Source organism: Pyxicephalus adspersus, chromosome 7 (genome assembly GCF_032062135.1).
Source record: "Pyxicephalus adspersus chromosome 7, UCB_Pads_2.0, whole genome shotgun sequence".
Taxonomy (NCBI): domain Eukaryota; kingdom Metazoa; phylum Chordata; class Amphibia; order Anura; family Pyxicephalidae; genus Pyxicephalus; species Pyxicephalus adspersus.
Window position 1 is genome coordinate 43719149 of NC_092864.1, and position 21762 is coordinate 43740910.

A 21762-nucleotide genomic window follows, 5' to 3' on the forward strand; every position below is an offset into this window, starting at 1 on the left:
CAATCCTTCCACAATTTTTTCAAAACTGTAATTAAATACACTAATCAATGATAACAATTAAATGTTTTGACTTTACATACACTTTATATATCAGTTCTGCCCTTTATCCCATTCTCTCATCCTGACTGCTTATGAGAAGCATCTCATTATGCCATTTTATGTGCTTTTAATGAGTGTTTATGCTACATCTAACACCATTTGTTTTCAGCTATCCTTCTCCTTTTACCACTCTTACTTACTGGATTTTATCGTAATGCAATCCCCAAAGAATGCAGCACTCAATTGTAATGGTAATGTTGAAACCTTTCTTGGAAAATATGTATATGGTTGTACAGAAAGCAATACATATTATTACTGTAAAAGCTGAGGGCAACAATGACTAAAATCCTGCAGTTTCTGCAGTGGCAGCAGTCATTTACTAACAGGTAAACAAGAATTCTGTACATTTCAGTGTTCAGAGTATTACAGAGCTTTATGATTAACATATTATGAAGCTAAACTCCAAGCTAAGCATTTAACTCTTTCATGCCTAGAGGTCAATAGGGCCTGGATGTTCAGGCCAAATTTAGCAATGGTTTACTTAATAATACATTTATGGAGCATAAATCTACTCTCCACTACAGTAAATGTATAATAAATGTGTAAAATAAACATTTACCAAACTATCACTGTAGGTGTATCTTCCCAGTGCACATGTTTTAACTACAATAAATGATATAACGTTTTAATGAATTATATTTTTAAATACTATAATTGTATGAGACAATTAGTATATTAAACAATTGGAAAGTCATCTACAAGCTGTAATAGCTTCTGCATTTTTCTCAATAAAGCTTTCAGCTTTTTACTATGCCATGACTTTTTAGGCTTCAATACTAGCTGATATGGGGCTCACACAAGGTTGGGATGTTGGGAGGATTATGGGGAAATGAGTACAAATGGGCCAGAAGGTAAGCTTCCAGGATACCCTGTTATTTTTTCTTGAATGGTCTAGTGTGTTTACAGTGGTCCTTCAATGTTGTTTAGAGGCAGACATGACATTGGGGGACCACTGTACACACAAGATCACACAAGATCCCAATTACCTTAAGCCTCATACAGATGTCAGATAGACATCTGCTTACTGTCACCTGAAACAATCTTTTGTGACTGTTTTAGGTGAAACATAACTGGATGAACACTGTACCATACTATTCACCGTTTTGTTCTATGGAGAGGGGAGGAAGTTGGATGAGCAAAAGGCACCTGGCTGTACTCTCCTCCATAGGAGTGTACAAAAGGTCACTCCCAATCAGTCGTTTATCAATCCTCCATGGCACATTATTGGATAACATTGGGGGATGGAAGATTTGGGTTCATCTCAGGCAACTATATAGTTAAAGCAGTTTTTCCCCCAGGATTTTTTTAAGCTGGGTGGGAAGATGCTGCAGGCAGGTGGTGGCCCCTGTATTGTAACCCAACTGTTCAGTGACCACCCAAAAACAGCCAGGTGATTTCTGAAAACGCCGGGTGATGCGCCCAGCTAAAAGGGACTAGGGAGAACACTGTTATAGCATTTACTAAGGCAACCAGACTTTGAGCTTCAGCTTGATAAGATAAACATTTGATTGAAAAGCACAGTTGGTGTGTGTGTGTGTGTGAATATTTGCAGCAGGTGAATATGTATACTATAAAAAATGCATGTAATATTATTAAAGTTCCCATCTTCGCCTGTTATTCTAGAGGATAAACGCCTTGTGCCTGGAGCTGGCGCCTATTATGCTGAACTTTAGCAGGCTAACTAGATCTGTCACTGCATGCTCCACTAAACCAAATTCCTTGAAGATTTAACCGTTATCACATCAGAGGATCCACACTGAACTTTTAAGATACAGCTAATCTTCCTCAAGCAGTGCTTCTTATTTGTGTTGTTGAACCAATTTCTCTACATTTATTTTAACCTAAACGGCAAGGGCCTCCTAACTTCTGCTTCACTGGCAATCCTTGTGCGCTTAATTTGTCATTTCTCCAAACTATAAAAGGCTAGCACAATATGTTGGCACTATAAAGGATAACAACAACAAAAATATTAATACTAGTAAAAAGATATATTTTTAAAAAGGAAAACTTGATCTTTGAAGCTGAACTTTAAGCACATATAAAAAACTATTAAGGCTATTTATTGGAGTACTGTACTACATATAATACTGCATGACTAGGCAGATCCTATTGCAGAAGGGACAGGCAATGTTTCTTCTGAAATATAATAGCCTTATTTGCCCAAACACAATTTTTTATATACACCCACCTGTCCCTGTTCCATTGCAAGTGACGCCATCTTCTTTCTTCACCTCTTCCTAGTTTCCATCTTTTTCCATGTTGATTGCAGGAATGTGCAGCTCAGCATTTTTCAACAGAAGAGGACAGTAATCAGGCCCTCCCACAGAGGGCCCAAGTCAGTTCAGCAGGGGCCCTCAAGTCAGTTCTGGGCAGAGGGCCCATGGTTAGCTACGTCCACCACTGGTGAGTGTCTCTACTAGGAACCAAACCCGTAAGCTCTGAACTACAAAAATGTAAGCTCTGTATTAGGTGGTGTAGGAGTTACACAAGGCTGGTAATGTTGCCCTCTCGTTGGGGTGATAACATTTAAGCCTCATAAATGACCTTGCAGGCCCTAGAACTTTATACTCAAGGGAGATCATATGCTCCCCAATGCCATAGGGACTGGATAAGTGCTCTGGTAAAGTATAATTGGTCATGGGTTAGTAGGGCTGTCATGAACAGTTATGTATTTGTAGACAAGGCTACGTTATGGTAGAGTCCAAGAGGGTCAGGCTGCATTTAGTAAGGGAGCTACACACTAGCCTGACATTTAGATGGATCAAGGAAGGGCTAAAACCATAGCCAAGTTATTTTTTGCTGTCCGTTATCCTAACCTCTTGTCCTGAACATACAAAAGTAAATCTTGCCATAGTAAATAGAAATTTCTGTTTTAGATAGTTGTCATTGGAACAGATGGTCTCATGGCATAATTGATCCTTACATCCTCATGACAGCTTTAGAATTTTGGATTACCCATCATTTTCTCTCTCTGTGACAATCATGCCTTTTCTGTCTCTTTGGTCTCCATAACAAACAGAGGGGTAACCCTTCCCAGAAGGGACACAGTAGTATAAAAGAAGTTTGTTAACGTCTACTAACCATTCAACACCATATTAAAAAAACTGCCTTTACATACACATTAAAGATGCCTCTAATGGCTGTTCTTTTTACCTTCTCATTAGGTATCAATATTAGATATGTTTGGGTGAAGTCACTTAAACAAAAACTTGATACGTCTCTATTTTCTGGGATGCTGACCCTTCTGGAAAGCATAGTACTGGACCAACAGTCCTGGGCTACCCAAAAACCACTACCATCATGTGTTGGGCATGGTAAAATAAACATCACATGTAAACACAACTATATTATTCAAAGTAACCCATAACCTTCCTAATAAAAAAAAATTAAAAACAAATTTATTTAGTAGGGGAACCTTTTTTGGGACAATATATCAAAATTCTGAGCCATGGATACCAACATAGAATTTCACTGTGAATAAATACATGATACGCTTTCAAAGAGCATAACAGGCCTGATAAAGGAAAATTACCAGCTATTATCATGCTGCATTTTATGAATTTAACATAATACAAATGTGACAAGTGTTCATCTTAATTAGGAGCTGGTCATTCTGAGCAGATGTGAATTTCTTATCAATGGTGGCTTTTAAAAAAAGAAGCAATTTGAAAACCAGTAGGGTTAAATGCACACTTCTGGCAAATAGGAGAAAGTAAAGTGCTCTTGATATTTATGACAGCTTACTGTAAGGATCAAGCTCAGGTGTTTAACTTGCAATGTTCTAACATTCGTTTGAAAGCAACATGGCGGACGCAGAATGGTTTCCTCCGATAGACTATGGTAATGGATAGTATCCATATCCTATAGGAATGCAGATCCCCTTCTTTTCTCATGTCTCTGATTGATAACAATTTATTTAGGGTTTAAATATATTTAAAATGATGATTAATTTGGACTACCCTACCAGCAAATTGACAGGTTTTCCATTCATCCACTGAGTTACACTGTATTGCAAATGGCATTATTATACATGGAACAGAATTATAGTGCTATTATTTAAAATTGCATGAGATTGTATGCTCTAGTTACTTGGAGTTAAAAGGGGAAATGATTGGGCTTTGTCAGAACAACAGGTAGTGATTTTTCTTTCCAGCAGGAACATTCATTTAGTGAGTTATACCATTTTTGTGGAGCACCTTGGGGTAGGAAGCTTTGGGTACGCAACATTAAAAAAAAGGATAATAACAACAATAATAATTGCATTTGCCTCCAGCAGGAAAAATAAGTATTTTACTCTAGTAATGAGGACTTCTTTTATAAGTATAAATTACTGTATGCATGAAAATGTTGTTGCTTCAACAAATATATGTGTGTGTATATATATATATATATATATATATATATATATATTCTGTTTGATGTTACGCTATGATTGTAATGATATTTGAAGTGGTCATCTGCAAATCCTGGAATGTGATCAGGATCAGGAGATTTACATTTAAGGTTACTATACTGGTATACTTTCGTAATCCATTTTTGGAACATAGCAATTAGTTTGTAATAGTATCCAACATATCAGGTTCTTCCTGGTATACAGGCACCTTTCCTGCCCCTTTCATCTTCTGATCCTCAGTAACACCCAGCCTGTCAATTATAGAAATTGACTTAAAGAATAGGAAGTGGTATTGCCATGCTCTCAATCAAACAGATCCAAGTAACTGTAGAACAGAGGACCTGAGTATTCTGTGCACCTAGAATGTCTGAGAAAAAACTTAAAGTGGAATATGGAGTTTTTGTTCATGGCCTAGTGGACTGAATAGTAAAGGCGTTAGTACAATATCTGACTGCATATTTGTTTCAGTGATTTCAGCTGAGATGTAACTTTACATTTAAATTCTTATGTTCATGCTGTAGCTAGAAAAGCAATAATGGGATTTAATATTAAATTTTGCACCCCATAAAACAATAACATAAAGATTAGCAGCAGGGGAGATGTTTCAAGGCAAACAGTGAGAGAAAGATTTTATTGTATTTTGCTTACCGAAGCAACTACTGACTCCCCTGATCTCCTATTCTTAAACCACATTGTTTTGCAAGAGTAATATACCTTCAACTGCCTTTATAAAAAAAACAATTTAAAGGTGCACAGTGAAATTGTAAAATCCATACAGTATATATAAAATGACCATCTCAGAACTTCTGTGATATATCACATAACATATCAGGACTTAATCCTTACTGTGGAAGATAACACCTGTTGCAGAAAACCTGGTGAAAACCATTTACTCCTTTACTTGGTACAGTGGGGCTACCACTTTATGATTTTGCCCAGAAACAGGGCATAGGTTATGTCATCTTTTAGCTTTCCCTCTGCCAAAGTGTTAAAAATGTATAGCTTATAATTCTGTTTAGTTTTCTATAGAGAAGGATTGGGACTAATGTTGATTTTCTTTTACTGTATGTTCCGGTACCCTTTTGCCCTAGCTTTCCCTAAGGGAAAGCACTTCCCAAAACCTAGCTTATCAAAAGGATCAACATTTACCCTTAGCTTTGGCACAAAAAGGCAACTAGGCTGTCTGATGCCTACAACTGCATGCCTCAGTGTTAACCGAGCATCTTTTTTCTACCTGTATGTAGTGTCCAACTGGGGCCAGAGGAAGAAGCGAGAAACAGGGCCCATTAGAACCCATTGATTTCCTGGCATTTGGGGTTTAATTAAAAGCCAATTGGCCCCTGAGTCTACCGGAGAGCACAGCAAAAAGTATTTCCTAGGGCATTTGAACCAATTCTGGGGCCCAGACTGACTGTGCCTGCATGGCTAGCTCCCTGAAGTCATGCTTTACAAAGACCATATCTTTGCAGCAGTCCGTACCTACTCTACTTGAATATAGTGGACAAGGTGACATATTGAGAGATGCTACGTTATTCAAAGAAGGATCCTCATATAATTAAAAAATGTCTGTTGTTTGCAACAAACTGTCAAAACACTAAACATAATCAGTAATACTTTTACCTCATTTCTTCACAATGGGACAGCAATCAGTTAGTTTATAACCTGACATCTTTGAAAAACAGTTCCCGTGTCTACCCCTGTCACTATGTTGTGCTAATTAACAGCACAGCTTGCACATAGCAAAGCTCCAAGAGCTTGCAATGCATTATGAATGCTGAAATTGTTTATTTGTGGTTGATCTTCTACTTCTTTAAAATCTTACGGATGAGTAGCTACATAAAGGAACAAAAAACTAAGTTATTAAAAAAGAAGGCAAGGGGATAACTTAAAATGTAAATTTCAGTTTACTTTTAATTTTCAGTTCTTCTTTATTAAAATTATCATTTTTTAAGTAAATCTAAGGGAATTCAGATTGCAAGAGACCTTTGTTTTGCTTTTAGCCTGTTGTGGGCAAACCAGATGTCTTGGTACATATCGAACAAAAGTACACAAGTTGTGTCATGTGTATGAATGGTTGAGTATATCCAAAGAAAGGACAGAATCTCGTACATATATGTACAGTGTTTTGGGACTTTCGATCGACCAATCGATCAGAAAATCAAGAAGATCAAAGATTTCAGATTGTTCTGAGCACATTTGGCAGTCAATCTGCTCATGTGTATTTGGCCCCCGAGATCAACCCTTGGTGGAAGACCAGAGGACCAATGTTTGGTCCATTAGGCCAGATGCCATGGATGGAGGTAGACAACGATTTACAAGTATCAAGCCAGAGTTCATATCAAACAGACGTGAAGGGCATGCTGCACACAATAAGAAAAAAAGAAAATACAATCTGGGTTATAACCATAAGCAGCTGGAAGTAGCAGCTATCAGAAAGCAAAAAAAAAAAAAAATAGAAAAATCAAAAATCAAACCCAGTGTCAGAACTACATAGCAGAAGCAGATATCAGATCCTGATTACACCTACACAAAATCTTGCTGGCTCATGTACCTGTGGCTCAGTTGCTAAGTTTTACAGATTTACAGAACTGTGCAAATTGTTAAACATGCGGGCAGATGTTCATCAATGTAGGTGATTGCCTAAACATGTTTGATCAGTCCAAAAGACAACGTGAGCAAGAGAGCTAATGCATCAATCTGCAAACCCCATTGTGGGAAGAACACTACTAAGAATGTTTTATTACAATTTGGCCATTCTCAAAGTAACCAAAGTTTAACAACATTATCCTTTAAAGCAGAAATGATTAAAGCATATAGCTATCTGTTTGCCCACTACAACTTCAAGTTCAGAAGAAACAAAACATGAGATTGTATGGCCAAAGAAAGCACCAAAAACCACAAGAGGCTTTTACACAGGTTGCACAAAAATACTCTGTCACACATACATAGATTTCAGTGTATAGCACTTAATCACAAGGCTGCCCAATGTTTCCATTGCACTTGCAATCTCCTTCTATTTCTTGGAAGAATTGAAGTTGCAGTGGGGAAAAGCAGAAATATGACTACAGCCAATACCTGCAGTTGGTATTTTTTCCTTTATCTTTTCGGCTTCTAAAAAATTGAACTGGTCCACTTACCAAGGATGTAGGAATACAAGGATCTGCCCACTGTGAATTAATGCCCCTCCAATCCACGATAAACTATGGTGATGTCATCCCTGTCTACATGAAACACAGAAAGAAGACAGAGCTTCTGATGGCAAGGGGAAGTTGATATTAAAAGACCCTCCTTGAACAGCAGAACTACCACCCCTGCTTATAAAAGTCCCACCTCTTGTCTTCCTCCTATCTTTTGTGTGTAGACAGGACATGACATCACTATTAATCACAAATTACAGCATGAATTGCAGGGGGCTCTAGGCTTCCATTGCCATACCTCTCTATCTGGATCCCCCAGGTAGGAGGTCTAACATAGCTGCTTGATGCACTTTGCACAGCAAACAGAAAACTAAACCCTTTGTGTACATACAATAATTCTTTATATTGATCAGGTAACTGAATTCCAATTGGTTGGGTTACTTCACATCTGATTACTACTCTTCACACAACCTTATTGAAAGAAAAAGAAAAGATCAATAATGCATAGAAGTGATCTATCATCTATGTTAGTTTCACTTGAAAATACTGCTAGATTAAGAACTTGATGTAGCTTGCTGTATCAATCAAAAAGAACTCTCTGTTCTATGCTCAGATACAATCTAAGATACACTAAAGGAAACACAAGGGAGGCCAGCGTGAAGGCTTCGATGAGCTAAACACTTCATAGACATCACGAGAACGGCCATTTCAAAGCTTTATATCCACACTTGTATGCTAAACAAATATGTTTCATAAATAGATTTCTAGCAAAACACCCCATTTACGGCTATGTTTTCTATGACACACATGATACTTGGTAAATAAGCTTCCATCTGTTCTGAAATACTCCTACATCATGAAGCAAACACATTCTGCCTGTCACAGTATGTAAATACCAGCCATGTATTTTGGATATTCTATTTATACAAATACAAATGTGCAGCCAGTGACATGATGCATGTGCACAAGAAAAGCACACGGCTGGATTAAAGTGAACTGGTACTCAAATGATAAAATGACTCTGTTATCAAAATGCACGGACAAATCAAACATTTGAATGTTTACTTGCAGTCCTATGTCTTTCCATAGTTAGTTTTTATTTATGTATAATGTGCATGTTAGAAAACTACACCAAAAATTGTCAAGGCCATAGAAGAGCCTCTCTACCCCCATTTTTCATGTTTTAGTCCTTTTCTCTTTAATTGTAGAATGTCTCTGTGGTGGCCCCACTGTCCCTTCCATCAGCCCCTCATATCATCTTTTTTATTAGGGAATACAATAAAGTCTCATTTGATAGTCAAATCTAAATCTACATAAACATGTCAGATAATAGTTGCCTGAGATGAACAGTTGTGCTCATCCGAGGGGAAAACCTGACACAACAGTTCCCCAACATCGTTCATCAATCCATCATGGCGGATGGATGAATCACCGAAACCTACTCTCCCTTTGGGCGGTGCTCATCCTCCATCCTCCTTCTCCTTCCATAGAACAAACCGTGTGCACAGTGCTTGTCCCTATCAATGGAAACGTTCATGAAAGAATATTTTCCTGTGACAATCCTTGGATGTCTGTTTAAGGCTTAAGTGTGATTGAGCTGCCAACATCACAAACAGGATGGCAGTGCCCAAAGTAGTCTCAGGTTTTTTGTGTGTCTTTTTGGTGTTTTTTGACAGGTTTATACAGGCAAATAATAAAGTAGAGAACCATGGTGGCTAAACAAAAAGTCGCTGCAAATGGCTACATATGGATATACATCAGGAAGACCAAAATAGCTAGCAAAAGTATGCATTTTCCTAATGGAAACCAACAAGTGAAATATAAATATATATTTCTTTATGTAAGAAATTGCAAGAGTGTATTCTGACATCACCAGCTGCCAAGTCCCAGGACTACCTAAAATGCAAATATATCAACGCTTGGAAAAAACACACAAGCAGGTAGGGCATCTTATAGAATATTATTCAATTTGAACTGTTGCGCACCTTAAACTAAGACTTAAGTTCAAAAATAATTTGATGCCTTGGTAAAAAAAACAGAGGTGAAGCAGAAATGTGATATGCCTAAATTAATCAAGAAGAGGGATAGAATATTTTTCCCTGAACTGTCAAACACCATTTGTCTTAGGTCACTCGGCAAACTTAAGCCATTTAGCCCCTGTCAACTCAGTTAGTTAGGCAAATGTGATTAAAAATGAAGTTTTCAAATATACCAAAAATGAGATCCGGGAGCTGTACTTCTAGCACAGAGGTAATGCTAGAAAGTATAGTTGTAAGTTTAGAGCCAACATGGTAATATAAAACTGCTTTTGACATATAGACATTTCCTTAGGCTGCCAATCAAGAATGGTAATAGGAGCTGAATAAGACTCTTCCTAGGTAATCTTGTTAGTTTTGTAAATGGAGGATGCTAAAAATTATACAGTAGGATAATATGGAGGAATAGAGAATAAACCACATTTTATAATAATAAAAGATGTTATGGGGTACTTTTGGCTTTGTAAAATGAATATAATTTAAACATGACAAGTTTTTAACATATGGCCACGTGTTTGGTCTCTCCCAATCTACAACTGGAGCACCAGCCATTTCACATGAGTTGTGTACGTTATTCAAAATCATTCTAGAACAGGGATCTCAGATTTCTTATGAATTAGCAACTACGTCCTTCACAAAAATTATCATTAGGACCCTAATGATAACTAACCTATTGACATCTTTTAAAATCATACTAAAATCCAATAAGGTCTATTTATTTCAACCATGTGTGATTGAATTTTAAAAAGCCCTGATCAGTCAGTTTGGAAAGTTTCCATTGATAATACAAGTATCTAAAACGTTTTGACCCCTCAATCTATTTCTGTTCAATTACATGAATGTAAGGTTTTAAAGAAGTGTAATATTTACACTGCCTGGTGGTAAAACTAATTGATTTTAGATTGATGTTCAACATTTATATTAAACAAGTTGATTGAATTGAAAATCATTTGTGTTGATTTGTGTATATCTACCTTAATCCTAATGCTACACCTGCATTTTAATCTGAAGCTACAATGGTGTTTTATACCCAGGACTACAACAGAGATTTAGCATAGAACTTCAATGGATAAAAAAACATTGAGTTACACCGCTAATTAAGACTATGACTACTATGACTAAGAAAGGTTGGTTCGATGGCTAGCACTCATAGGTTCGAATCTCCCTATGTTGGTAGTTGTTGCAAGTTTCCTCCTACATCCCAAAAGTATACAGTTTTTTGTTAATTGGCTCCCCTAAAAAAATGTCCTTAGATTGTGTTAATGACATATGGCTATGGTGGGGACATTAGGTAATAAGCCCCTTTGTGGGACAGTTTGTGACATGACCATAGACTAAAATGGTAACAAGGTTTACCATGGAAATTAGGCTTAGGTCTATCAAGTCCAGCACTATTCTGGCAGTTAGGGTTGCATACATAGTTTTCAAGTAGCCTAATAAAGCCTGTTGATACTGATTTTGCTTATATCATTAACTTTAAATGAGTCTCTTTATAGGAGATTTTCAGTATCTTGATTGAATGATCAGTGTCGCAAATTAACAACCCCCCTTATTCCCTATAGGCTTAAATGGGAGTAAGACATCGCTCACTCAACAATTGTTCATTTAGATGATTATCTGGCAAACTTTGCACATTCAGATATACCCTGTGATTATTCTCATGAAACCCATCTCCTAACAATTACCCAGGAAAGCACAGCTAATGTTCTACAAGTTTTTATTATTATATTTCAGTCTCTGAGATTACATATCACCTATGTACCCCACAGCTCAGGATCCTATTTCATGAGGTACAAGTCTTACTTATTTTGATTAGATGAAAATAATTTACCAAGCGGGACTTTTTTTTTGTAACAGCACCGCTGTTTCGTTATTTTTTCTTGCGGTTGTAAACAGTCTTTGTTGACAAGTCAGGTTGCAGAATTTGACATCTGCTTCATATTTTGAGAAGAAAACTTCAGTCGTCTAGGAATAAAAATAGCAGGTTTGCATTTTTTGTGCCTCCAGCAGTGATGCATTTGTGGCAATATTTGTTAATTAAAGATTAGCTTAACAGATTTCCCCAGCTGGCTTCGACATATCTAATTAAAAATAGATACAGCATGCAATGCTAAAGATTGTTCTGCCGCAGCTAAATTTAGTATTTATGGTAAATTGGGAAAATGTAGTTTTCCCTTATACAGCGATATAAAAAAAAATTACAGAAATGTCAGAGAACTCAAATATAAAACTTTTGGATAGTTATTACTCATTAGGCATAAGTGAAATGGGGGATGCTGTTAAAGTGTGTAATTAAAAACACATTAAACAAAAGAACATTTGCAATCGATTGGCAAATTTTAAAACAATAAGCACTTTACACTGCAACTTAAATGATAAAATGTTGCTCTGTCAGGTCACACAAGATCACATGGCGCAGTAATGTTGCATGACAACAAGAAGCTAGATTCTACCATGTCATCTGCTATCATCAACATTGTGATTACCATTTGATTAGTCACAAGTAATACAATATTAACTGAGAGATTTTAATTAAGCTATCTATATTCTTAAAAATTACCTAAATGGGTTAAGGGTAGCTGTAATTGTAAAGGTCTTAAGCTCTTTTCATGGGAGTATATTAACTCAACCTACATTGCCGTAAATTTGAAGGACTTGCAACCTGGAGGTAGAAAGGTTATGGTCGCAGAATAAGGGGGCATTAAGGTTTAAGTAACTGTAATTGTTATTATTAGTTGTGGTATTAAAGTAGTAATTGTGGCCATTTTCCCACAAAAGGTCTCATGTTTTGGATGGGTGGGGTGAAAAAGTGATTAGCGGCAAGTGACGGGATAGTCATCCTAGCTCCCTGGGTCATGCTGCATCCCTTACAATCACTTTGAGGCCACTCAAAGTTTACTGAATTTGTAGGCTACATTAAAAGCCTGTGTAAGTTGTACAGGGGTTTAGGAACAATGATGCTCACCCTTCAACTGGAAGTGCCTTGACAAAGGCAGATTTATTGATTGGATTTACAGATGCATAGCTTTAATTGAAGCATTCATAACCATTATGAATGCAGAAGCCAGACTCATCCATCCTTCCCAGCACTCCTCTTCTGCTACTTCTCTTTGTAGTTCCCTTCATTGGCTTCCATTTCACCTAAGAATCGAACTCAAGCTCCTTTGCTTTGCCTTCAAATCCCTGCACAGTTATTGTCCCACTTACCTTTGTGACCTGTTTAAAAAATACTCCCTCAGCAGCTCTCTTTGCTCCTCCAATGACCTACCAATTACTTTCCCTCTCATAACCCCATCACACGCACGGCTCCATGACTTTTGTAGAGCTGCTCAAACTCTCTGGAATGGTCTTCTTCCTATTCGGCTTGCTCCTACTTTCTGCTCATTTAGAAGAGCTCTCAAAACCCATTATTTTAAACTTGCCTACCCATCTTCTTCTGTCTTTTGAAACCGACACTACTTCCCACCACTACATAGATTCCCTCCTATTGTGCGTTACTTCTAGAGGCTGAAGCTATTAATTTAGGCTGTGAATCTAGGAAGGAATATTTACAAGCATTTTTATAACCTCCCCACCTATTGTGTTTTATTTCCCCCACCTCCTAGATTGTAAGCTCTTCTGGGCAGGGTCTTCTTCACCTCCTGTGTCACTGTCTGTATTCGTCTGTCATTTGCAACCCCTATTTAATGTACAGCGCTGCGTAATATGTTGGCACCATATTAATCCTGTTTATTTTTATTATTAATAATAATAATAATAATAATAATAATAAAACCATTTTAAACTATTTTCAACATTTTCAATTGATGTAATCTATATATATGACTGCTTTTTATCAGAAGGACCGTGAATCCAAATATCTATTTTAGTACATGTACAGATGCGTTTTTGGATGAGTATAAGTTTCTGCTCACACTGAAGACAAGGGGTGCTCTACTGTAAGGCTGCTGGCTTGTGTTAACCCTCGCTAGCAATGGATACAATTGCTTACCCATCCTAATTTTCCAAGGGACTAGCACATGCACCTCCAAACTTTCTGAGATTAGAAAATGGGGATATCATTTAGCACACAATATGCAGGGAAAAGATATACCCCTCTCATGTCCCCAGTTGCATAGACCCAGGCCCAGCATAGCTTCTTTTTCACTTTACACCAACTTGTAGAAATAACAAATGCATTCATATGAAGTTTAGTTAATATATTAAAGTTTAGAGTTATACACATTAGATCTAAAAAGGGGGGTAAATGGGAAAACGTGACATAGGAATATGGTTTAAAAAAAACAAGCCCTACAAGTGGGAGTCTTAGTGTACATGGTGTGATCAGACCCCAAAACTATTCATTGTATATATTGGTCCCTTGTATGTTCAAGATATCATAATGCATGCATCCTGGAATTCTGCAACACACATTGCCCCATAAAGTTCTCAAATAGATACTTGTGGAAGTAATACTATACAAATAAGTTGAATGAAGGAAAATGTTAGTTCCAAAGAATGAACCATATGCTAGGTCAAATTAATTATTTTTTGATAGGCAATGTGACTGATCAAAAATATCATGTTGCGCCATTTTTTTTTTGTATTGTTTTTTGTACATCATGTTTTGTATTCATATCTACAAGTAGATTATGGTGAAAACTTAGGCTGGAATTCTTTTTGCCAAAGTCTCATGCCAGTAATTATGATATTTCAATTTTGTTTTCAAAAATAATTTCCAACTGTCCCTTTTTTTGGAAGGACAACCAATCTTTTGGCCCAAATTTATCTGTCGCTTTGTCCTCCAGCACTTTTTATTCTACTTGATGTACAGGTCTGTAAAAACAAGTGTACCGTTTACTGGAAAGTGTTTAGGTTGTTCTCAACTTCTTGTAATGAGAATGTTGCCTATATTCTCTATACTGTAGTAAATGATCTGCCTGAAAGATAAGCAGTTATTGGAATCATTATCATTTGTTCTATCTTATACATACTTAAGAGTGAACTGGTAAAAAGTGGTCAAAATTACTTATCATTTCTGTACTGAGAATACAGAATGTTCCAGCAGGCCCACCAAAAAAACAACAAATAAATATGGCATCCATTATCCAATGGGTATATGAACAATATTAAAACCAAAATTTAGTGATAACTTACACCATCTCTACTTTTACAATATATACATTGAAGTGTTTTCTCAACCCAGCTAGTCCAAATACCTGAATTTGTCTTAACATCAGTTTTCTTTTATTATTTTCCCAGCAGCTCTTTTGTACTGCACATGTGCTAATATGGATGAGAATATCAGGGTTCATCACTGTTCTATTGCTTCCTTAACTGTCCAGTCAATAAATCCAGTGAAGTCTAGGCATGAAGATGCAATGTTCCTCTGGGCAGCTAGAAGCAGTAGTATACAAATCGTATGCAAATTGAAACTTCATGTTTTTGCTTTATTTATGCTTTTTTTTATTAAGCACAGGCATCAAAAGTACACCCCATTGACGTTGATCTGTACTTTCTTGGAATAAAGCCTCCTTCAGATATCTGTGGAACATCAGATGATCGTTGATGGAAACGATCTTCTGTGATAGTTTCCAATGAAAACTGAATGAACAACCACTGTATTCACCGCGTTGTTCTGTTCAATGGAGAGGAGTGAGCAGCCCCCCTGTCACAGGGTGGGGGGGGGGAGAGAGGAACACCAGAATGAAAACAGGAAGATAATGATAAGGGACCAGACCTCCACGCTAAGGAGAGGGAAATGGTCACCACCTACAGAAAACCCTAAATCTAGCCCTAACTCCTGTCAGTATGAATAGACCCTAAAGGTGGGAGGATTCATACACCCGAACCTACACCCTAGAAGCCCTGAAATGCCCTAGGAGTAGTGACAGGGTATGAGACTACTGGTTCCTTCCCAGATGAACCAACCAGCGTCTCCCTGAGGCCTAGCAACAACGAACACAAGAGAAAAACAAAATACCAAGAGAAGTAAACTTATCTTCAATAGAAAATGGATGAGCAAGAACTCTGGAGAGGACCACACACCAGCTCTTCCACCTCCAAGCAGAGAATATCAACCACTTGACCTGAAGTGTAAGGCCAGGCTAAATAGAGGAATAGTAATGATAACAAGCTGCAGCTGAGACCAGAGGTGTGGTCATTACCAACAACAACACTGTAACAAGTGAAAGCAAAGAGACTGTCAGATAACCTCACGTGCACCCAGTCTCTCGGATCTTCTATCCTCAGTCACAGGAGGGACCGTGACAACCCCCTTTGTTCTCCTCCAGAGAAGTGAACAGCGATCATTCGTGACCTGTTGATAATCAATCCACCATGGTGGATAATGAATGATGTAAGTAGACCCCTGTACACATGACAGGTGCTTGCGTGCATTAACAATGCAGTCATTACATTCTCTATGTTTCCTAATTCCAACATGGAATGCTGGTTTTGAAGCATCCTGATGCATCCATGAAGAATGCACAATTACCTCCAAGCTTTAGACATGTGCTTAAACAACCAGTGTGTGCATAAACAATCCTGAAGCATGTGGAGGCCAAACCCTCTGGTATTGAATACCTAAAGTGTTTAGTTTATTTGTAAAGAACACTACTGAATTGAACTTTCCTTTATTACAAAAAGAATGAAGAAATATATACATAAAAAAGCAGAAGAGAAAACTGTTTCAAGCTCCAAATCAAACTATTTTGTGAAACAAAGTATACGGATTAGGTATATCATTACATTCAAAATATACACATAATTGAAAGAGAGGGATCACCATGACCATGATAGTAATGGGATATACGACCGGTACAAGGATTTCTCTATATAATCCAAAGACAAATAGAGAAATAGTAGTGTTTTGTAGCCCCATGCGTTTCACCAACCAGCTTCGCCAACCAGGGTTTTTTTGTGAGATTGTTCGTTAATCAATAATGAAGTTAAATTTCCTAGGTGATAGGGAAATCCAAATGGACCCAAATACCTTTTCCAGGGGCCAAGGTATATTCTTGATACTTGAAGGTGTATTTCCTTGTCTTTCCGGACAGGTGTAGTGGGCGCTGCTACTTCCTGCACCTACCCACTACATCTGTATTGCCCTCTCGTATTTTTATGTATATACTGTATTTACATTAGGACCCAAAGGGATTGAGTTATAATGCAGTAGTGTATACTTTACTGCTGCTTCTGGAACATTTATTAAGCACACCAACAACTCCAAAGCAAGCAAAGGCCCAATAATTTTAATGAATGGTGGAACAAAAAAGTTTTATTATACGAACTGTCCGGTAGAAAGTACAGGATACAGGAATATGTGGACAACACACCAAAAGACACTGCAAGCTCCACACCATGACTGGTCCGGTCAAAATACAGATACAGTATGTAAAAACAGTCAGGCCTTACTTGACCATTAAATAACAGACTAAAAATAAATAGAAAATGACTTCAAATCCTCCATTTGTTACTGTTGTTCATGGTAGGCACTTACCAGAACACTTTATATGCATTGTATATGCAGTATACTATAGGATTAATAATGAAGTGAGCTCTTAAAATATATATATATATATATATGCAGTCACAGAGAAAAATGGAGTTCTGGATGTGAAAGCAGCAAAGCAAAATGAACAAAACATGGTCCGTTGTGTCAAATTTTGTTAAGTGATTAGTCAGCAAAGCCAGATTACGGCTACACTCTCTGGAGGAAACCACTGCCTCAGGCTAACATTAGAACAGCTCTTGACTTGAGAAATATATGTGTTTTCCAACAGCTGAGTTATAAATTACCATCATTTTCAAAATATATAAATCATTGTAAAATTATTTTTTTTCAATCTTTCGGTAGCAAGCAAGAATAAAACACACACATACTTCCTATTTTATTGTTATACAAACCAACTAAATCTTATATATTAAAATGATTCTGACATTTATTGCATTTTGAAAAAGTATTAATTGGCGCTCTGCCACTAACAAAGAAGTATGCAGCCCTTGAGAATTGGCCCCAATGAAGCTCAGGCCCCAGCATCGTTCTGCCTGTCACATTCTGGCAAATGATTCTGGGATTTCGGATTTCATGATGGATCAACCAACACACGGCCTCCTCGTGTTCTCAGAGCAATAAAATGATGTACGTTTTCACACGCCAGTAAGATTTCCCCTAAAGCATCTAGAAAGGATAACAAGGACTTCTCAGCAATTATAATCCTATTTAAAAATGGGTACAGGAGATAGCAGTCTGTAGTTGAAGGAGTCACCTAAACTTTGGGGTTTGCATTGACTCTTTCTCTGTGTGGCACACATTGCGTACTATTACTCATTAATCTGTTTCAAAGTATGCATGATAATGAGCACATCTGACCACAGCAGGCATTTTTACCCCGTTGGATGTTAATATGCAATTTGCAGCCATCATTATCATTTGCAGAAACAACCCACTAATTGCAAATGCTGTTTGAAATTGTGAGCACGACTTGCACTTATCAGGATTTGCTGACAAAGGCAAAATTCACATGGTGGATAAATATATCTGTGGTCAGGCTATAGTTATCTAGAACTGAACTCAAGCTTTACTTTGGTTTCTGTTCCTTTTTTGTAGATAGTCCTTTCCTATTCAAAACCAGGTGGAAAATTTTCCTTGCTAATTCTTCTAAAAAAGCATTAGATTCTCCAGCTGCCCAAGTAATCCAGAATCATTGCCAGGCTGTTGGACTTCTAGCATTGGCAATCCCTATGCACATTGTCCCTATCCCATCTCCTATTTGCTGCCTTGCTTGTCCAGCAAAACAGTGTAGCATTGTACATGGGTGGGACATAGGGTGGTCCTCATTCTAAAGCAGTCTGTGATGGAATGCTCACTTCTTCTTCTTCCATCTTCACAACCCTGGTCAATGCTCACATATACAGTATGTCTACCACCACCATGCCAAGGTCCACACTCCTTAAATAAGGGGAAAATAATACTTGCTTCACCCACTGGAACTGATGAGCAGTGCCTGAGGAGTTCCATCCTCAGTTACAAAGAAAGTATGTAGATGAATGACCAACTGGCAATAGAAGTAACATGTCACATGGCAATGGAAGCAATGGAAGAGTTTAGCAGTAAACAAGCAGTAAATGAGTAATGAATAAGCAATGAATCAGCAGCCTTTTGATCTCTAATGTGAGGGTGTGGGGAGCTAAGCTACTGGAAGAATGACATGGATAACTTTAGTAACTCTGCTGTAATCTCTATGACAAAATTGCTCCATAGTCCCTGCAGGCACAATAGGCACTATTGCCTGGTCTTGAACTCATTGACTGGTTGTTAAGTATATGTAAATGCCCAATTGCCCCAAAGTTCAAAAGACTCCTCCACTTACATAAAAATTAGAAGTTTATTTTTTTGTGGCCTTCTGTGAGAGTTCCAAATTCCACTGTCATATCATTACCATGCTGTACAATGATGCCTACTAACCACATAGAACTGTGTAATAGTATTTTTAATAATGGCTATAGTTCTGACAACCAAATTATGGTGAAATACCCTTTCTTTGCAAATAAATGAAAACATCCTAAGAAATTAAATAGACAACATCCTAAGAGTCAGAAAAAAAGTTATTCTTCCACAGAAAAAAACTTTTTTTATTACAAAAAAAAAAAAAATCTGATAAATACCAATGAAAAACAACAAACAACATCATAGCAGCCTTAAACTGTCTAGAGTCAGGAGAAGCTTAAATTAATGGTATTTCAATTTTGTTTGCATTCCAATGGAGTTTTTGGATGTATCAGACTAAATTCAATACAACAAATATTTCCAATTTTTATTCATTGTTCAGTTAACTGAAGATACAGTCAGCACATTTTCTATGAGGTGAGAAACTATTGGCGTACAGAAGAGGCTCATGAGGTCAAGGTCCTGCTCCATTCTTCTCAGTGGTACATCTTTAGGTTCAAAGCAATACTGAAAAATGTTGGTGATATCCTACATTGTAATGGCCGATTGCCAACCTTTATCTGTAGTGCCCAGCCTGCTATTACTCATCATGCTACCAAGTTGCCCTAATAATTTGTCAGGACCATTGGAAATAACTTTTGATTTTGTGACCAGGGGAACATGGGATGAGACCTAAAGTTTAGACAAGTAAACAGGTTTAAGTGTGGGTATGGTAATGATCAGTCTGGGGGGTCAACCTATAACTTTGCTTATATTGGAAGCACAGGTTCCTTTTTTAATTTACCTATATCAGACTAAATCTAATATAAACTTTATTTGCAAACACTAAATCTCAAATCCCAAGTCCCTCATGCTCTATATTATTCCATGGTTGTTTTACTATGGCTACATCCTTGCTTCCTCCTATTTACATGCCACGGTGTGTATTTTCTCTGAGAACTCCAGTTTCCTCCCACATTCCAAAAACCTGCAGTTAAGTTATTAGGTTTCCTCCAAAAATTGAAGGCTATCAGTGGCGAGCGCACACGGAGAGCTTATACAGGGGTCCCGAAAAAAGTGGGGGCCCCACTAGATCCCTGCTTAGACTGTATTAACGATTTCTGACTATGGTAGGGACATTGGATTGTGAGCCCCTTTGAGGGACAGCTAGTGACATGGCTATAGACTTTGTAAAGTGCTGTGCTGTGTTGGCGCTATATAAATACTGTGTAATATAATTTACCAGCTGTATATTTCTATCAAATACAGTACAAATCCAGTTTTTTCATTCACATCTAAATTAACCTCAGTTATCAGATATTATAAAGCCCCAGTTAGTTTTTTTTTTTCCTGTAACTTTAGCTGTGTGCTGCATTGAATTACGTAAGTGTTAGCTTATACTTCTGTGAGTGGCCAGTGCGTATCACATATAATGGAACTCTATGGAAACTCATCCAAAAAACATGTAAAGGAACAAATTAAGTGAACAAGCACTGTGGGAAATGTTATCCCATGCTGGGAGTCATGCTGTTTCCTCACTTCAAACTTGTGTGACTCTACCACACTAGAAAACCATTGCAAACTCATAAAAAACAGCATTATAAAATTACATACGTTTGCATATTTTCAAACACATGTCTGCACCTACAGACATGCAATATATAATAGGAACACCAGCACTAAAATAAAGACTAATAAAGCAAAAAATATTCCTTTTATTCAACAGGCATCTTTTACTCTTTGCTAGTAACTAATTGACTCAAAGTCCTTCAGCCTATATTTTTACACCTCTTTTAAATCCTCTTATACGATGGCTCCCTAAAGACACCTTTAAACACAGTTGACATACAGGACATGAAACATATTGCCGGAACAAGCCAAGAACAGACTAATATAGATTAATCAATATGGCTCTAAATATAGACATCAATGTAGAAGCTTCTGTCTTACCGTCTTTATGATAATAGGTGACCACGACTTTCCTTTCTTCTGACCCCAGCAAGGCTTGCGCTATCTGTGCAATGTCATGTCTCTTGGTTTCGGGGCCGTGGAGAAAGTCACAAGTGCATGGTTTTTGCATGACATCTGGCCTTGAGAATCCCGTCATCTCGCAGAAGCCATCATTACAATAAATAATCGCACAGTTCTGGACCCTGGCATTAGCAATAATGAATTTCTTATCTGTAAAAGGGGAAAAACGAACACAGTGGTTAGAGTGAAACACAAAAATGTAAAACACATTATAAAACATAAAGATGAACCATTTGCATCTTTGTAAATTTATTTGAGTAGGGATAAGTGAAAATGGCAGTTTACACATCACCAAAATTGGAAAAACTTCTGCAAAATTTAGCAATTCAGGAAACTGCATTAGTATGAATGGGAATGGCACAAGAAAAAGTCTGAACTTCAGGCTTGCCTTAAAGTGGACTTAAACTCAGAAAACCAAAAAGTCACCTGGAGATAGTTCTAATTTGCATATACTGTGTGTACAGACTCTTCTGCATTTATTCTGCTTTTACTGTATACACCACTGTGAGCTTTTCACAATCTGAATTCGATGTAAAAGAAGGTCAGATAGTGTTCACCTCATTTTCTGGTTGAAGGACATCTAGTATCATCTACAACCGTTTTTCCTGGTCTTTGGCCAGCTCCATTTATTCATTGGATTTTAGCTATTTTCATCAT

General features: G+C 37.4%; 1 protein-coding gene across 1 annotated transcript in view; it reads right to left on the reverse strand.

Annotated features, from left to right (window-relative positions):
- Nucleotides 1-21220, reverse strand: part of KCNH7 (potassium voltage-gated channel subfamily H member 7) — a 199666-nt gene extending 178446 nt beyond the window's left edge. The window contains exon 1 of the mRNA XM_072418251.1: nt 21025-21220. Coding sequence (XP_072274352.1) covers nt 21025-21181 — 157 coding nt within the window. The 5' untranslated portion in view covers nt 21182-21220. The remainder of the gene's footprint in view (nt 1-21024) is intronic.
- Between the last annotated feature and the right edge of the window lie 542 nt (nt 21221-21762).